The sequence below is a fragment of the Papio anubis genome, chromosome 3, assembly GCF_008728515.1.
Source record: "Papio anubis isolate 15944 chromosome 3, Panubis1.0, whole genome shotgun sequence".
Classification (NCBI taxonomy): Eukaryota; Metazoa; Chordata; class Mammalia; order Primates; family Cercopithecidae; genus Papio; species Papio anubis.
In genome coordinates this window covers 79863278-79882287 of record NC_044978.1, presented here as the reverse complement: position 1 = coordinate 79882287, position 19010 = coordinate 79863278, and the positions used below count along the sequence as shown (strand labels likewise).

Here is a 19010-nt window from a genome sequence, read left to right as displayed (position 1 = left end):
TTGACATTTTTATATAGGTTATCAGTTTTGCATTATAATTTGAGATAATAATTCTGAAAGACATTGTATGAAGGAATCAGCAAAATGCCACAACCAGAAAGCTCTTTCCACCCCCACCCATGGCTTAGGAATAATTAGGAAAAAATGGCCTATATAATAGGCACACTCTTTTATTACAACCAGAAAACCAAAATACAATAACAGTTATTAACAAAACAAAAACAACTACCACCAGCAATAGTGTATTCAGATAATAATTTAAATACTACATTAAGATTAAATGACCAATTATGCCATTTAAAGAAAGAACTTTTGTTTTACAGAAACAATCTGCTTACAGACACAGCATGACTACTTTGTTTCAACAACAGCAAGTAGGAAGATATTTGATATTGTCTGTCCTGTAAATGAAAACATTTTTTAAGGTATTTGAAATAAACTTCCTGTTAAAGGTGTTATAATATCTACCAAATAAAAGACAAAAAAATGGAAAATACACACCTGGGACCCTAAAAATTATTCTTAGTACTCTGGGAAAATTCCCAGTGGGATTTTTTTTCATTACTCTGTCTTGCAGCTAAATGGCAGTTCTGATTCTACTGTGACTGATAAATTTGATTTTGAAATATAGAGTAGATAAGTAAATTGTCAGTGCTTCCACAAAACTTTACTATCTTAGTGTGTGTGTTACCACAGTGTGATTGTTCCAATATAAAATATTAAGGAGTGTGGCAAAAAGTGTTGAACTTATCTTTGCCCTTATAAGAAATACATAATTCATTATCCTAATGGTTCAGCTACATCATGCGTCTCCACTGAATTATGGAAAATCAGTTAGAGAACATGCATTCATCTGCAATATTATCCAGAAAGCACGCTGAATAACACTGAGCTCTAAAACAATCATAGAGTTGATATATATCTTAAAATAGATGAAATATTTTCCACAATTTGTTTCTGTGCTGGAGAACGCTAGTTTTTCAATATCCATTCTTTCTTGCTTGCTTCAGTAATTAGCCCTTCACATTGTAGTTGGGCATATGGCTGCCTAGCTAAAGACGACGTTTCCCAGCCTCCCTGAAGTTGGATGTGGACATGGGACTAATTTTGGCCAATGGATTGTGGACAGACTGACAGATAGGACTTCTGGTTTGTGCACTCAAAAGTAAAGAGCAGGTTTCCCACTGCTTCTTTTGAAGTCCCCACAGATTGGAAAATAAAAACAGTCATCTTAGACAATAAAATGAAAGCCTCAGATCAAATACAGAAGACATTAGGATCCTGGGTTCCTGATACTGTCAAGCTTCCAGGCCACCCCTGATCACTTACCCAGACTTACAAGAGGGGATATAAACTTCTATCTTGATTGTCATTGTATTTTTAGACTCTCCGTTACTTCAGAAAAATCTGTATCCTATCTAATAAAGTTTCACCTAACACTTTCCTGAAATATAATTCAGGGGCTCTTGACAACATACTAAATTTGCCAGACACCTTTTTTCCAAAGAGTCCAATTCCCTTTCCATAATTTTACATCATTTTTCTTCACAGTGTCTCTGATGTAATACAATAACAATGCTTTAAGATTGACCTAACCCCCAGATTCCATGACCCAAGTGCTCACGTCAGGCTGCTTTCTGCCCTGGGAAACAACATCTGGTTCTGTTTCATACTCCCGGGCAAACTAAATTCCCAGTTTTTAGGGACCAAGAACAAGATTATTTTAATTCATTTTTCAGAAAAAATCTTTTTCATTTACAATCCTTACAATTCACCAAAAACACACTTAATATATAAGATTAATAGACAGCAACTTACGGCTTTTCTCTAACGTTACCTCATGGCACAAAATGGTTAATATCCTTCTACTGTACACAACTTACCCACAACAAATAGCTTTCTCATATACTAAAGACAGATTCTGATATTTATAAAGTACTTTTATCTATTCAGAGAGAAAAACACTATAAAACATAAACATTCTGTGCTCTAAGGTTTCCCCTGGCACCCTGTCTTCTCTCTCCATAAAAATGGGATAATTATACCTGCCACAAACTATTTCCTGCTGATGTTATGAAGATAAATGAAATAACCTATATATGAAAGCATTTTGTGCTCTTAGGAAGAATAAATCCACCTTAAATCCAAGATGGTCTAATTCTTTATAATGTTTTCCAGGGATTTGCTGAACAGCCCTAGAGAGGTCATCACCCACAACAAACTTTTGGTACTGAAGGACCACCTTTCTAACAAAAGTCTCATCTCTCGCACCTGACAACACTTTTCAATTAATTAGGGGTAAGTCCAGATGCTGCTCTATTTGGCCATCTTCAGCGCTCTAAAAGAATCCAGATTTTTTACTTCAATGCCTTGCAACAACTGAAATGAACAAAAAGCTCTCTAAATCACAGGGGTTTCAGTTGACAGGTTAACAGTGAAACCCATTTCAGTCAACTTCAAATGCAAAGCAGATTTGGCAAGAACCAGGGCGGGGATGAGTGGGAAAAAGAAAGCCCTGGTGGCAGTCTGACAACTCCCTCACGTCTACTGTCTGCTGTAATACATCAGCGACCTCTGAGGACCCAACCAGTCAGCTGAGTCTGGTCTCCAACTCAACCAAAGGAAGATCTTTTAGTTGGCATTCCTTCATTATGTACAGAAATCTGCTTTAGGTACATAGCTTCAGCAGAGAAGTTAGAAATAAGAACTACGGTGGTAAATTCAAAAGCCAAAATTGTATGAATCTGACTCATAAATTACAGTCCTTACCCTAATATTCAACACTTTAATGACTCTGGTTAACTTCCTATTTACCTTGTGCTGGGGTTACTAACAGATTTCTTCGCTTTTAGGTGAAGTGCCAAATGTTTCTGCACACCCCATGCTGTTTTAGAAAGTTGCCAAACAAAGAAATGAGGAGTGTGCCAGCTGCCTCTGTACCTCACTGTGTGTATATGTGATACAGCTGAGTCAAAGCATCCCATATCAGATCATCAATTAGCTGTGGGTGATGTGGGGGCGGGGGAGTTTTAACATCTTGGCAGTCTTCCTGGAGTGTAGTTACAGTGATGTAAGGTAATATTAGAGCTGGAGTGATTTGCAAGAGGATCACTGAGGTCTTCAATACAGTTCTCCTCTCACTCCTGATGGCTTGTCCCTGAGGTTTCTATCACTGACAAAACACTTAAGATATAGCTCAGGTGTTGAATGTCACTTTTCATTGAAATTTCTCAAAATGCTAATTTTCTAGTGCATGGTTTTCCCTTAAGCCAATGTTAGCAAGAAAACACTGCTTCTCTGTTTAGATAAGTGTTAAAGAAAACAGAAATGACAAGTTAACTATTGTTTTGAAATAAGCACTATACATTGCCCCATAATTCAAAATGTGTCCAACTTCTATTTACAACTTAGTGACTACTGACCATACCTGAAATTGATCATTAAAAAATATGTAGGATGCTGAAAAGTCAGAAACAAAAGAAAGTAAACATTCAATTTATAATACACCAAATACTTAAAGGTATGTTTTATAAGTCAATCCTACCTACACAGTGCTAGCAATAAAGTATACTCTATTAAAGAATTGCTTCTCAATGTGATACTTTAAAAATGGTTGCCAAGACACTCTTAAACTTTTTCCAAAATCATTGAAAGAGCTCTTCTAGTCTTTCTAAAGTAGGTTCAATGTAATCAGCATTTTTCCTAGTGATCATAAACTAGGTTGTCCTGCAGTTTAACAGAGCATTATAGAAAGAGACACGCATATATACTCATTCTGTATACCCTCTGCTAATTCCAACACAGCATGCAATATGAAAATCACAGCACAGGAACAGCTAAAATATAATTAACAACTCTGAAATGAGTCTTGCGCTTTCTACTATGCATCAGTCTGGGCAAAACTACTTTGACTTAAGGAGTGAGTTCCATCTACGAGGTAGCTCTTATGCTTCTGAATCCAAGCAATCCAGCACACCAAAAATAAAGAAGTCATTTATCGTATTCTTTCCATCCACATTCACTCATCCATTCAACAAACATACACTGAGGAGTCTCTTTTTAGCAGACACTGTTCCACACCCTAAGGATGCAGCCTCCACCTCACTCTGCACTTCAGAATGTGGAGAACCCTGCAGGGAAAATTTTTTTTCCAAGAAAGAAGATACTAGTTAATAAAATGAAAACAACAAATTATTAGATCTCATTCAGATAGTTTAAAAGCAGGAATTTTTCTCACAATTTTATCTACATAGTGATTTCAGATTTTTTAAAAATTTTAATATACTGTTTTATAAAAAGGAGTATTAGCTTCAGTGAAGAAACTACAAAGAACCACATTACGAAGGAAAGTGATAACTCAAATAAATGATTTTGTTTCCATTTTAGAGAGGAGGCACACATATACATGAGTCCACACAGCTTTCCTATATCTTACCAAGTTGAATTATTTTATACTAAGCTACAGAGAGCAGTAGCATGTGACAGAACCATCTTACATAGAATACAAAGTGCCCTGAAGAGGATCATTTTCCACTGCATTTTCTCTATTCTCATTTACACTCAGACACATAAACCAGACTACTTCTTAACACTTACCTACCTCCTGCTTTTAGCACTGCGCTGAGAAAATAGGGAGTACATAATAAACAGTAGTTAATTGAATGAAATGTTTTATTACTGTGCTTTTCATTATATTCACTGAATATTTCTTCCATTTACATGACAAAGAATGAGGGGCATTTCTTTTGCAGGTCCTCTTCCACTAGATATATTGGTAAAGCAAGATGGCCGTCAATTAATATTTTCAAGTAAATTTAACAGCCTAGGTGAGAGTTACATGCAACAAAGAATGGCGACAAAACAATGGGTTAAGGTGAACACTGCTCTGTACATATTCAGAATAAGCTAGTATCTATTTCTATTTCCAAAAGCAGGTGAAACTAATCACATAACAATGCTGAATGGTAAAGATTTCAGTTTTATTCCAAACAACTAGATAGGAGATAATGCCAGAAAAAAATGAGAGTTGCTAATATGTTCATATATGTCTGAATAACCCAGTGAACTCCTTCAAAGATGAAATGTTATCCAAATCAATGAGGGTTTCTCCCAATAAAAATACAGGCAACATTAGAACGTAAAATAAAACAAGAAAGATTAACCAATAAACTCTATTTCTTTCCAGACACATAGCAGTAAATTTTAGTATCTTTGGGGATATTTATGAGATCCATAATTAGTAACATACTAGTAACAACATTAATAAAATTTCCCTCACTTTATTTTCAAAAACCTTCAGTAAATAATTATTATCTTTGTAATACAGACTATGAGCATTTCTACATAATGTATATATCTCACAGAAAGGAGTATATGATATCCCCACTCTTTACTACTGTATCTTCTGTTTTCAATGGAAACACTTGCTTTCAAGAGTAAACCTTAAGCTGGGAGAGGTGGCTCACGCCTGTAATCTCAGCACTTTGGGAGGTTCGGCTGGGCGGATCACTTGAGGTCAGAAATTCGAGACCAGCCTGGCCAACATGGTGAAAACCCATCTACTAAAAATACGAAAATTAGCCCAGTGTGATGGCGGGTGCCTGTAGTCTCAGATACTCCAGAGGCTGAGGCAGGAGAATTGCTTGAACCCGGGAGACAGAGGTTGCAGTGAGCCAAATTAGCACCACTGCACTCCAGACTGGGCAACAGAGCAAAACTTCATCTCAAAAAAAAAAAAAAAAAAAAAAAGTAAACATTAAAATACAGTATATGGTTCTTGTTATTCATTATAGTTCTGTGATGAACCAATTTGGGAAGGGAAACAGGAGGGTGCAACATAAAGGAGATAAGCCTCAAAAAAAAATCACTAAGAGGTAAAAGGCTCCTACTAGTATCAAAACAAATTGCAAGCCACATAATATGGTTGTCGGAAAACTCCATTTTATATTGAATAACTGTAATGTTTTATATTGAAATTTTCACAATTTTAATAAAATTGTGTAAAACCTCTGAGTGTTTCTCCTCTTCTACTTAAAATTTTAAAATTCACTTCTTATCCAAAAGAGATAATGGTCTAAGTTCAAAACAGTCACTCTGCTAGGTTTCTGCCCACCTTACAAAACACTGCAGAATGCAGTCTACCTGTAAGATACCTTACAAGATACTGGCAGGCAAGTTGAGCCAGCATATTCCAACAGACAAAATTGCAATGTAATCTTATTTTGCCTCCCACCGTTTTTAGCATGTACACAGTGGGACAAGTTCTTCCCCTACCATGGCTCGAAAATCATACAATCGTGACCTTTTTGATAACTCTTAGGTAATAAAATGCCTATATTTTCTTTAGGTTGCAAAATACAGTCTCAGTCTGACCCCCAGAAAGTCAGTCTCCTGCTATAATTAAGTGATGCCAACATCACTCCATATTCCAGCTGTTCCCCTATTCCTGGATAAAGCCTCCCACCTGGGAATGGATAAAGCAAATGTGGTATATATACAACATGGAATCCTACACAGCCATAAAGAAGAATAAAATTATTCCCTTTGCAGCAACACGGATGTTGCTGGAGGCCATTATCCTAAGCGAGTTAACACAGGAACAGAAAACCAAATATTGTATGTACCCAATTATAAGTGGGAGCTAAACATTGAGTACACACGGGCACAAAGAAGGGAACCACAGACACTGGGGCCTACTTGAAAGTGAACGGTGAGAGGATGGTGGACGAGGACTGAAAAAGTACCTATTGGGTACTATGCTCATTATATAGGTGACAAAATTATGTTTACACCAAATCCCCGTGACACACCATCTACCAATGTAACAAACCTGCACTGCATATGAACCTAAAATAAAAGTTGAAAAGAAAAAAGAAAATATTTTAATACATATATATATGTTGTGTGAGTGTGTGTGTGTGTGTGTATAACAATTAAAAAATACAAAAAGTTTTTTTAAAGCCTCCCACTTAGGAAGGGCATGAGTGACACTGACACTTTTCCTTTCTGATCGTCTCCCATCCTGTTTGCTAGCTGTTCATTCTGAGCCTTCCAAATGGCATTAAGAGATGGGGAGTGATAATGAGGGAGAAGAGGTATGGGGAGCAAGATGTTCTTACTTAAATTACCTGGCATTGTCATCAGTGGGCATCCCATTCTATGAACCTGGAAGATATTCAGAAAAAATACTTGAAAAATAAAAAAAATTAAAGATGTTAAGAGAAAGAAAAGTTCTTTCATTAGCAGGGTGCCTATGAAGGATTTTAGAGACATTCCATGGCTGGAGATCCTTTGACCCTGCCAAAAACGTTTCTAATCTGGTTGTTTGCTTAACCTCTTTCCAAACCCTAAGGAACCCAAAGATCCAACTGGAGCTTCCATCTGCTATGGTCTGTTCAGAATTCCAGGCAACCATGCTGACCAATGTCTAATATTATTTCACAATGCCTCGACCTGAAGAATGCTATAGCAGGAGAAAGAATGTGGGCTTTCACAGTCATAAGACCTGTATTTTGAATTTCCGGCCCTTTATTTCCTGATTGCCCCTGGAGTGACTAACTCTGAGTCTCAGTTTCCTCATCTATAAAACAATATGTTATTTTAATATTTTAAATGATAATTCTCTAGTCTTGACTCATCATAGAAAGGCATTAATAATTGGAAGACCAATTACACACAATGCAGAGGAATGCTGATCTGGTTATTCATTGCTCATAGCAAACCACCTATAAACTTAGTAATTTAAAGGAATAATTTATTATTATCCTATGTTTGTGTAGTCTCATCTGGGTAGTTCTCTGACATGGTTACATATGATGGCTAAGATTTAAGTCATTTGAAGCCTTACCTGGGCTGGACATCCAAGATGGCTATGCACCTGGCCAGCAGCTAATGCTGGCTATCAGCTAAGTGTTCAGCTGACCTGACAACCAAACCACCTACATACAGACTGTCTATGTGGCTTGGCATTGTTACAATATAGAGGCTGAGTTCCAAAAGGGAGCCCTCTAAAAGCAAGCATTCTAAAAGGCCTATTGGGAGGCTGAAAGCCTTCACAGAAGTTAGTGCATAACATCACTTCTGCCACACTTTATTGGTTAAGAAATCAAGGCAAGCTCAGATTAAAGGAGAGGGAAATTAAACTCCATTTCATGATATGAAGACAGTATGCCATGTCAGAAGAGAACCAACTGTTTATAGACTATCTACCCCAAATGACTGTGGAGGAAAGTGGGAAGCCAAGGAAGGGGCAAAAATAGTACCTGTGAGTTCCCTCAAATGAGATGCACATGAGGATAAAATTACAAGTTCTTAAATTTTTTATCTTTTGCTTTTAAAAGTTCTAATTGTTGTATAAAGTAAATAAAATAGTAGTACTGTGGTACATGTATGGTACACGCTCCAAAAAAATCAGTAACAGGAATGAAGGCAAGGAATTATCTGTCTTCTGCTGCAGTAAGTATTCTTCTTACACAGTAAGAGAGTATAAGAATTAGTGACACAGGTCCCCACTTGTTTTTTACCACATATATAGGAGAAATATTTGCTTTTTATAAGTAATAATAGAGATGTGTAACCTATAATATTTGGAGACCACTGACAGGGTGTCCTGTTTCTGCCCAGACGTGGGGATGACTTCAAGTCAACGGATTCATGCATCAGTATGTGCTTAGAAACAGAAAAAGACTAAAAAAGCTAGAATGATTTCTAGAATACTAATTATTAAATCATGGTATCTGTTGACTTGCTTCTATTGTTCTGGAATATGACTAGCAGAATCTAATCTAAGGTGACAGAAGTGCCTGAGTATCTATATTTTTACCGAGATAATTAATACTCACCATAAGAAATGTATGTGGTAGATTATAGACAGCTGCAAAGTATGTAACACTCCTCCCACTAAAGGATGAGATCCACATTACTCCCCCTTAAATCGTGGGCTCTGTGACTAATTGACTAACAGAATGTGGCACAAGAGATGTTGAACCAGTTTCTGGGCCTTAGGATGCTGGCAGCTTTCACTTTCTGTCTTTTTGTGATACTTGTTCTTGGAAACCAGCTGCATGCTGTTGAGGGAGCCCAAACAGCCCAATGGGGAGGACCATGTGAGGAGGAACTGAGAACCCTGGTCAACAGCCCATTTAATCTCCTAGTTAACAGCACCAACTTACCAGCTATGTAAGTGAGTCATCTTAGAAATGGATCCTGCAGCCCCAGTTGAGCTATCCCAGTTGACGCCACACGAAACAAAGTCAAATCCTATCCAGATTGCAGGTTTGTAAGCAAATTAAATGATTATTGCTATTAGAAACCACCAAGTTGTAGGGTGGCTGATTATACAATGTAATGTCCTAACCTTAGCTGTTCAAATTGTAAGTTTAATATTGCCTTTCCCCAATAAATTAAAGATAATGAGCTTCATCTAATATAAGAATCTACCATCACATTTTATGGTGAGTAATGCAACAGATCTAAGCTATAATGTGACATGCTATCACATAAATAGTAAAAATAAATAGTAAAAAATATCACATGCCCCCAACATGATCACCTTCATCTCTGAACGTGACCTTGCTATCACACATCAGAAGGTAGAGGCCCCCATAGTCATCATAGATTCGCCTCAACCCATCCTCAGCCTTTTGACTGATTTCTCCCTATAACCAATGACATCTATTGGTGAGATTAATGATTTGTGCTTTAAAGACAGTATGATATGTGATTATGAAAGGGAATAAAACTCCAGGCTCGTAGGGACTAAATCTGTGTCCTCAGCCTCATAAGTGGTCCGTTTTGACCATTTAACCTCAAACGAATAAAAAAAGTAACAGAAAACATATTGAAAACTTCGGAAAATCAATTAGGTTGTTTCATACAATAGCATTAAAATGAGGCTCCACTGTAGTGAACCAAAAACATTTAGAGGCCGTATAGACAGTGTTATACCTTATCTTTATAATTAATATTTTATATACGTGGTCTATGGAAAACTGGAAGTAGTCACCAAGTCAATCTACATTGTTCATGTATAGTAACACTAAGAAACTAGTACCAATAGTAACCAGTAACACTGAGAAAAGTCCTAGATTACCAACTTCGTTAGAAACACTAATCGTTGCTTTAAAATTACTTAAATATATGTTTTTTAGTTTCCTGCAACAGTACTTTGAACATCTCCATTTGGATATATATATTTATATATATAATCTATGTAACTTGTTTGTGTTGGACAAGGACCAAGTGGAGAAAAAAGTATCAATGCAAGACAACACATAAAACAAAAGGGAAATAAGGAACCATCTACCCTGTGCTTCAAGAAAGCAGAAGAGATCAGAACTGCTGATGTTAGTCTGAGTCAAAGATGCCAAAAGGACCTTAGGAAGTGCTCCGTGAAAGCCATGGTTACCCTTTGATCTCACCACGGCTGGCATAGCGCTAGCGAGACAGAGCTCGACAGGTTTCATTCTGGTTTAGTCTGGTGCCCAGATTAGCAACAGATTCATTTAATAATTTTTAACATGATACAGAAGAAAATCTAAATGTACAATCTGCCTGTGTGCCTGGAGATTTTCCCTTAGCTTGATGCATTGCCTTTTGATGAACATTTATCTCAGCAAATCTTATTTCTGTACACTAAGGAATTTTCTAGTTCTAGAAGAGCTTTTAAATCCTTTGGCAGAGATTCACTCATCCTAGTAAAACAATAGCTGGCAGATACACACAGTCTACAGGAAATCAGGGTAACAAGTTAGGTCATTTTTTAGGTGAGCTACTTGGCAAACTTTGATTTGTCCTTCACAAAATGAAGATTTGTTTTCTTAAATGAAAGTACATAATTTCTTTTTATTCTCTATTCTAAAAGTCAATAAACAAATCATCAAATAAAATCTGGTTTATACCAGCTTTCATGACTCACATCTGGGCTATGTAGCTCACGACAATATTTTCCACCATAATATTTCTGTAAAAATCATCCTAGAACATATTAAATCCAAAGAAAACAATATAGTTTATTTGGAGGTCAGCCATCAACACTTACACCAAAAATTTTCTTACCTCCCTATAATTTTGATACCTGACCTTTAGTCACTAAGATGTAAGTACGTAGAATATGTCTTTAAAACAACTGATTAGATTATATTCAGCTATTTTGCCTGGAGATCAGGAGGAAAGATGTAAGTAACGTCAAATCTGAATTAACTCCTCCCCATATACCAATCAGCTGCTAGTTCTTTGTTATCTAAGAATGTCTTCCACATTGTATCAGAATTTGAGAGAAAGTCCCATGAGGGCAGAGGCCACCTTTTATTGCTCGCCATTGCATCCTCTGACCTAACACAGCTCCCAGCACCCAGTAAGTACTTAGCACATATTGGGAGGATGACTACAGCATGAGACCCTCCTCAAAGCCATCTTTTCTACATTCTAAAATCAAATCTATATTAGCACCTCTCTTCTGCCTTAAAAAATTATTTTTAGAAAGACCTTTTTAATACATTACATGTGTGAGTCAACACATTGGGTTCAGATAGATAGGTGTAGTAGGGCAGCTAGCTGGCACTGACCATCCAGTCTGAAATGTACCTCTCACCCACATGCCATCCCCCTCTGCCCCCATATCTCTTGATCCCCTTTCCTTGTTTTATTGATCTTTGTAAAAATTATCCTCAGAGATGTTCTATAAATTTCATGTCACTTGTCTATTGACTTCTAATAGAATATAAGTGCATGAGGTCAGGAACTTTATTTTGCTTTATCCAGTGTTTCTACTGCCTAGGAAAATGTCTGGCACACAGCAGATGTTCATTTTATGTAATGGATGGATAGGAAGGAAGGAAGGGAGGGAGGGAAAGAAGAAACTCAGTGGGCTGCCATGGTAAAAATGCTTACGGGTTGAATTGTGTTTCTTCAAAGAGATATGCTCAAGTTCTAACCTACAATACCTATGTATATGACCTTATCTGGAAATGGTCTTTGTAGATATAATCAAATTAATACGACGTCATACTAGATTAGAGTAGGTCCTAATCCAATATGGCTGCTGTCCTTATAAAAAGAAAAGAGATTCAGACACTCAAAAGGAGGATGGCCATGTGAAGACAGGCAGAGATTGGAGTTCTTCTGCCACAAGCCAAGAAATGCCCGGTACTATCATAAACTGTAAGAGGCAAGGAAGGGTCCTCCTCTAGAGGCTTCAGAGGGAGCATGGTCCTGCCAACATCTCGATTTCCGAGTCTCAAGAATTGGGAGAGAATAAATTTCTATTATTTTAAGCCACAGTTTATGATACTTTATTACAACAGCCCTAGAAAACTAATACAACTGGGCACAATAAAAGAAGGGTATATTAAGGGAAGGGTCTCAAAAACCAGAGTGGAAGATTATAGAAAGACAAACTTTGCCTAACTAAAACATTTCCTGCAATATTCAACCAAAGCTGGTTGTAGAACAATGAATAAATAAAAAATGTACTAGGAATTTTAGAAAGGAAATTATTAGAGCAATAGGTTACATTATTCTTTTTAAAAACTAATTATTTTTCTTAGTTTAGTACTTAATCTGTCTTTTCTTAATTTTTTTTTTTTTTTTTTTTTTTTTTTTGAGACAGAGTTTTGCTCTTGTTGCCCAGGCTGGAGTGCAATGGTGCAATCTCGGCTCACTTGCAACCTCCGCCTCCCGGGTTCAAGCTATTCTCCTGCTTCAGCCTCCCAAGTAGCTGGGATTGCAGGCATGCACCACCACACCCAGCTAATTTTGTATTTTTAGTAGAGACAGGGTTTCTCCATGTCTCTACTAAAGAGACTCCATGTCTCTGGTCAGGCTGGTCTCAAACTCCTGACCTCAGGTGATCCGCCCGCCTTGGCCTCTCCAAGTGCTGGGATTACAGGCATGAGCCACTGTGCCCAGCCTCTTTTCTTAATTTTTATTGCAAGTTTGCCTAACAAATACTATCTTTGGGATGCCTAACAACTTAAGAAATAGACAAATCTGACACTAAAGTTCAATCTCTTACCAATGGGCTAATATTTTACCTCAGATGCCAAACTGCAACTTTTCAGATGGCAGATATGCAATTTTGTTACTTTTATAATTCTATTAATTTTACTGGAGGTACTTTAAATTTTATATTTAATATTTAATTATTTTGTTTTGACTCTATTTTAAAGCAAATTCTGTTTATTCCTTTGGCCATCTAACCATTAATATATTTGAAATACAAAACAGACAATAATAGTAATAATCTCAGAGCTATCATTTTTAAACACTATGTGTTAGACATACTTACAAACTCTTTTGTAGGTTAGTCTTTTAAGTCTAAATAACTCTAAGAGAAATGCAATTAACAACCTATTAATAATTTAGCAGGTGGAAACACTGAAGCTTTGAAATGTATAATGCAATGTGTCTCTAGTATTTCACCTTGGTTACACGTAGGCTCTGACAAGCCAGATATCTAGTTATAATCATTTCTCAGTAATTGTGGGGGACTAGTTCCACGACCTCCCAAGGACATCATAATCCATGGAGTCCTCTGCAGATTATGTTTGAGTCCCTTATATTAAATGGTGTAGTATTTTGCATATAAACTACACACATTAGGTATTACGTATAATAATACAATGCAAATGCTATGTAAGTAGCTGTTATACTATAGAGTTTAGTCAATAACAACAGGAAAAAAAGTTTGTACATGTTCAGTATAGACACAACCATCCTTTTCTCCTCCCTGAATATTTTCAAATCACAGTTGGTTGAAACCAAGGATACTAAACCCACAGAAATGGAGGCTGACTGTATATACAAGTCATATGTAATCCGTCTATATTCCCATAGCTAGTAAGTGGTGGAGCCAGGTTTGTGCTCAGGCAATCTGGCTACACCTTTATGCACTATTCTACAGTCATGTCTTTTTTATGGAGATATGTGTTTTTCCTGAAGTTGGCTCACTCATACTGACAGTACTACAAGTCATATAATAAAATCATTTCTCAGTTGCCAGTAATGGTGAAAATGAACACTCACCTTTTGGATGAATCCTGTAATATGGTTTGTTACGTTTGACAAGATACGATTTGGAAGGTTCACAAGACTTTGTACATTAGGAGACATGACTTATTAATGTACCATTAATGGAAAGTGTTACTAAATACTAAAATTCTGCAGAATCAATTGCTCCTTTTTTTTTTTTTTTTTTTTTTTTTTTTGGCTTTTGAACTAAACTTACTCTCCATGGCAGCTTAAAAAGAGAAGTCCCATGAAAGTTTTAAACTCTATCCAAACCCAGGACAATCCATCCTCTGTTTAGATGTGCCTCCACCCATCTCAGATTTTGATGTAATTTGTCAATCTGCCATGTCCTTGTTCAAATACTGCAGTATGTACTCTCTCGGTTCTTATGCCAAAAACCACATGAGTCTCCTAACTTCAGGAATATGTTGGGTAAATATTCTCACCCAATGAACTGCTTTTGAACACTTATTGGTTTGCATCTAATATTATATATCACTAATTTGTATCCTCTTCACTTCAAAAAACATAAAATTCACCCTTCGAACACATCACATGTCCCTGAATATGTAAGCCCTCTAACCAAATCTTCAGCCGCCGTTCTCATGAGAGTTTTTTATCTAATGAGATTACACTGAACTCAAATCTAAAATAGATTTGCGTTTAGGATTAAAGTGATAATTCTTTCTCCTTTATAAAATTTGCTGCCAAAATAGGTTGGTAGTTAGAATACCTCCACAAGACTCTTGATGGCTCACAAAACTTCTGTTTTCTGGACTTAAAAGGTGTAATGAGAGGTTTCAATGATGTCAAACTAGTTATAGGGAGAATTTGATCAGCCACTTTTAAATTTCTAGGCATTAGAGCAAACCCATTTAAGTTTATATTAATGAGTTAGTATAAACTTTCCCTGGGAAGGTTCTCTGTGATCCTCAGTTGGAATTCTGCAAGCATAAAGGCAAGTCAGTAAGTCCAGAAGGCTTTATTTATTAAATTACCAAATCACAATAAAATAAAACTAGAAGGAACTGTGCAGATAATCTATAAACTCACTATTTTACAGGTGATAAAATTGAGGCCGTGGAAGACACTGACTTTACACATGACTAGGTTTCTAGCCCAGTGTACTCTCCACTGCTTCAGACTGTTTCTTGTTTCTCAGAACCTGGTATTCTGAGGTAGTTCCTGCCAATAGTCAAACAGAGAATGAGTCTTTTTTTTTTTTTTAAGGTACAAAGAAAGACTGAGAACAAATAATTCGTTTAAATATCAGTTTTTACTTTTTGTCTCCACCCTAGGTTCCCTGCTTCTTCCTCTGGCTCTCACCTCCTCAGTCCCACCCTGCCTACCACACTCCCACTCTCTGTGTCACCCCCCACAAAAGAAACAAAGCTGGGCATGAGTTCTGTTACTTTTTTTTTAACCCCTCCTATAGCCACACCATTATTTTCCATAATTCCTCTCTATTATTTTCCATAAACTCAAGAGGAAATTATACATCCTAGCACAAGCAGCCTCCTATGACTTTGTTGACTAATGCCTGAAGGAAAAAGCTATTACTTCCTGTGGCCAAGTTATAGCTACAATTTTAGTTTCTTCTTGAGATCACCTTCTATATGACAATATAAAATTACAAAGTGCCAATTTAACTTCTGAAAAATAAACTTCTTTTGTTATCCTACTAAACAGAAATCCATGTTAAAATAAAAATAGTTGTACACTTTTTATCTCTATACTATTATAATTTTCTGAAAAATAAGTCATTTTTATTTGTATCTGTGTTCAATAATGAGAAGGAAAACCCATAAGTATTATTTGTTTTCTAATCAGAAAGCAGGCTAGAAGATACCATCTGTCACTTATAGTCTTACTTCTAATCTAATAGAGGCAATAAACCCATATCAGAGCCACCAATTGCTTTGAGTTCTCAATCAAGTCTTTGTATATTCTATAAGGGAAAAATTCATCCAAAAAACACACTATGAGAAAAATCTCTGTTTTCTGGAAGACATTTAGTATGATGTCAGCCATCTGAACTGTGGTTCTTTTATTGGTTCATTACATTTTATTTTAAAGATTAACTGATTTTGCTCTTCAGTGATCCCATATTTCTGAACCTGCAGATTTCTTGAGATTGCGCAGACATCCATTTCACTTCAGGTACTTGTGGTTTATCTCAACTGATGAGATATTCAGAAATAACTCTACATAGCAGAATTTTATGAACAAAAGCAATTCAAACTAGACACAAAGACTATCCAAAAGGTTTTACACCAGACACACTGTGGTTCCCCCATGGAATGCAGAGAATTTTAATAACATTATTTAATGAAGATCTGAAGACCGGACTCATTCTATCATGTATCAACTATGGTAATGATATGTTTAATATTGCACACATAGCAGTATTTTAATAGTAGAATTATTCGATAAGCATATAGAAATGTATTTTGCTATTAAAATCAAATCAAACCTCATGAGGATAATGTCACTAAGATTCTAATCATAGAAAAAGGTTCAAAAGTACTTCATTGGAATCCAAATTCTGGAAACTAAATTCAAATTCCTTTAGAGCACATGGAAACAATTTTCTTTCCTTTTAGTACTCAAAAATAATATGATTTATTCCCTATAATATTGTTATTTCACTGTTTTCAACGTCACCTTGCTTATGAGGTTTCTGCATTTATAATTCTTCTGAAAAGCATATAAGTAGACAACTATTTTACTGTTATGTGTGGATATTTTTCCAGAAAATTTTATGGGTGAAATGTAGAACCGAGACTGAATAATGTGGATACTGAATGTGAGGATAAGTCTTTAGAGCCAAAAATTTCCAGGAAGCAAGAGTTTCCCAACCCTGCACAATTTTATCAATTACTCATCCCGTATTATTTAGTACTTAATATCTTATGCATATTAATATCTTATGCATATTAAGTACTAAATAATACGGGATGAGTAATTGATAAAATTCTATAGCAAAAAAAAAAATAGCCCTACATTACTCTGTGTAAACAAATTTTCACTGAAAAATAAAGCGATTTCAAAATTTTTCAAATTTGCCTATAACCTTTAAATCAGAGTAGAATGAAAGTTCATGCAAATTTCTCCAATGAGTTCTTAAAGTGCATGCTGTGCTTTAAAAATCTGTACCTGTAGGAATTACATCCAGTCATTAAACTTGTTTGAAATAGTAACGGATGAAACCACAGTTACTGTTTCCAAGAGTATGCAGAAACACATCTGAACCTAGCATGTTTTTGCTGACCTTAAAATATATGATATAAGTACTTCATTTCTAATACTTAAAACATGTATGCATACCTGTTATAACAAGAAAATGGGATTAAAAGGCAGTTGAGACATAGACAGAAAATAACTCTTTAACACTTCTATTATTTTAACCAATACTACTTCTGAGTATCAGATTGTGAAATCACTGCAGTGCTGTTAACAGTTAAGTGACCCAATTTACACCTTCTGTGTTACGGGCTCTTAACCAGTGTTACTAAAAACCTAGCTATCTTAGCCTTCCTTTCACTGATCAACCTATAAAATGCAGGGACCTATGATCATATCAGAAATGAAAAGACTTCGCTATTTAGTATCTACATCTTAATGTTCCTATATGTTGGTCTTCTTCAGTGTTATTATACATGTTAAAGACTTTTCATGCCTAAATAAATAAATAAAGTACTCCAATTTTGATAAAGACACAATTATGGGTCAATGCTGCTGTTGTAGTAACTCCTACAAAAGGAAGTTAAAGAATAAAGTAGTCGGCCAGGCGCGGTGGCTCATGCCTGTAATCCCAGCACTTTGGGAGGCCGAGGTGGGCGGATCATGAAGTCAAGAGATTGAGACCATCCTGGCTAACACGGTGAAACCCCGTCTCTACTAAAAATACAAAAAATTAGCCGGGCGTGGTGGCGGGCGCCTGTAGTCCCAGCTACTCGGGAGACCGAGGCAGGAGAATGGCGTGAACTTGGGTGGTGGAGCTGGCAGTGAGCTGAGATCGCGCCACTGCAGTCTAACCTCGGTGACAGAGCAAGACTCCGTCTCAAAAACAACAAAAAAAAAGAATAAAGCAGTCACAAGTCTCCGCAAAATAGGCATATTCTTTCAGAGAAACTAATAAAATTTTAAAATAACATCAACTATTAAGTCACTTTTTATAATTGTACTTATCATATTCTGTAATTTAAGCATAATGCTCCAAATAACTTTTTATTTTTTACTTATTTTATTTATTTATTTATTTATTTTGAGACAGAATCTCACTCTGTTGCCAGTGCAGCGGCACAATCCGGGCTCACCGCAACCTCCAACTCCCCAGTTCAAGTGATTCTCCTGCCTCAGCCTCCCAAGTAGCTAAGATTACAGGCATGCGCCACCACGTCCAGCTAATTTTTGTATTTTCAGTAGAGCCGGGGTTTCACCATGTTGGCCAGGATGGTCTCGATCTCCTGACCTTGTGATCCACCCGCCTCGGGCTCCCAAAGTGCTGGGATTACAGGCGTGATCCACGGCCAACTTTTTATTCTTTAACCTCAATTCTAACACTTCTTAACATTTGAACAATCATATTTTTAAAAAACTGATTTTCAGAGAAACTTGCTTAACTAAAAGCTCAACTCTATAATCTCTTAGGCCCCTAGTAAGTATTTATAAGAATTTATGTTCTCAAGAATTAATATTAAGCTATTTAATTTTAGTAATCAACTGTAATAATTACTACATAAACATTTTAATATGTTTAACTTATAAATTCCATCATCTTTTACTTGCTAAATGTAGGATTTAGAATGCTTACTTCCCACACCTAGTCAACTATTTCCTCAGTGACCCAAGAGAGTTTAAAAAGTCATGTTGTCTCTACAGCTATAAACCAGACATATTCCCAAAGGGGGCTGTCCATTTTGGGCTCAAGATTCAGTAAATCTATATTGCTGAATGAAAAAACTGCATTGTTTTAAATAACTCCCAGACAAAACAGAGTC

General features: G+C 36.3%; 1 protein-coding gene across 29 annotated transcripts in view; it reads right to left on the bottom strand.

Moving 5' to 3' along the window:
- Positions 1-19010, bottom strand: part of COL25A1 (collagen type XXV alpha 1 chain) — a 505896-nt gene that overhangs the window by 400236 nt on the left and 86650 nt on the right. Inside the window, exons 1-2 of one of the 29 annotated variants that reach the window (XM_017958960.3) lie at positions 7847-12489; positions 7128-7164 (exon numbers count right to left, since the gene is read on the bottom strand). The exons of the other annotated variants lie outside the window; for them this stretch is intronic. Coding sequence (XP_017814449.2) covers positions 7128-7155 — 28 coding nt within the window. The 5' untranslated portion in view covers positions 7156-7164; positions 7847-12489. Of the gene's footprint in view, positions 1-7127; positions 7165-7846; positions 12490-19010 lie in introns of those variants that run through there. 29 annotated transcript variants of the gene reach the window in all.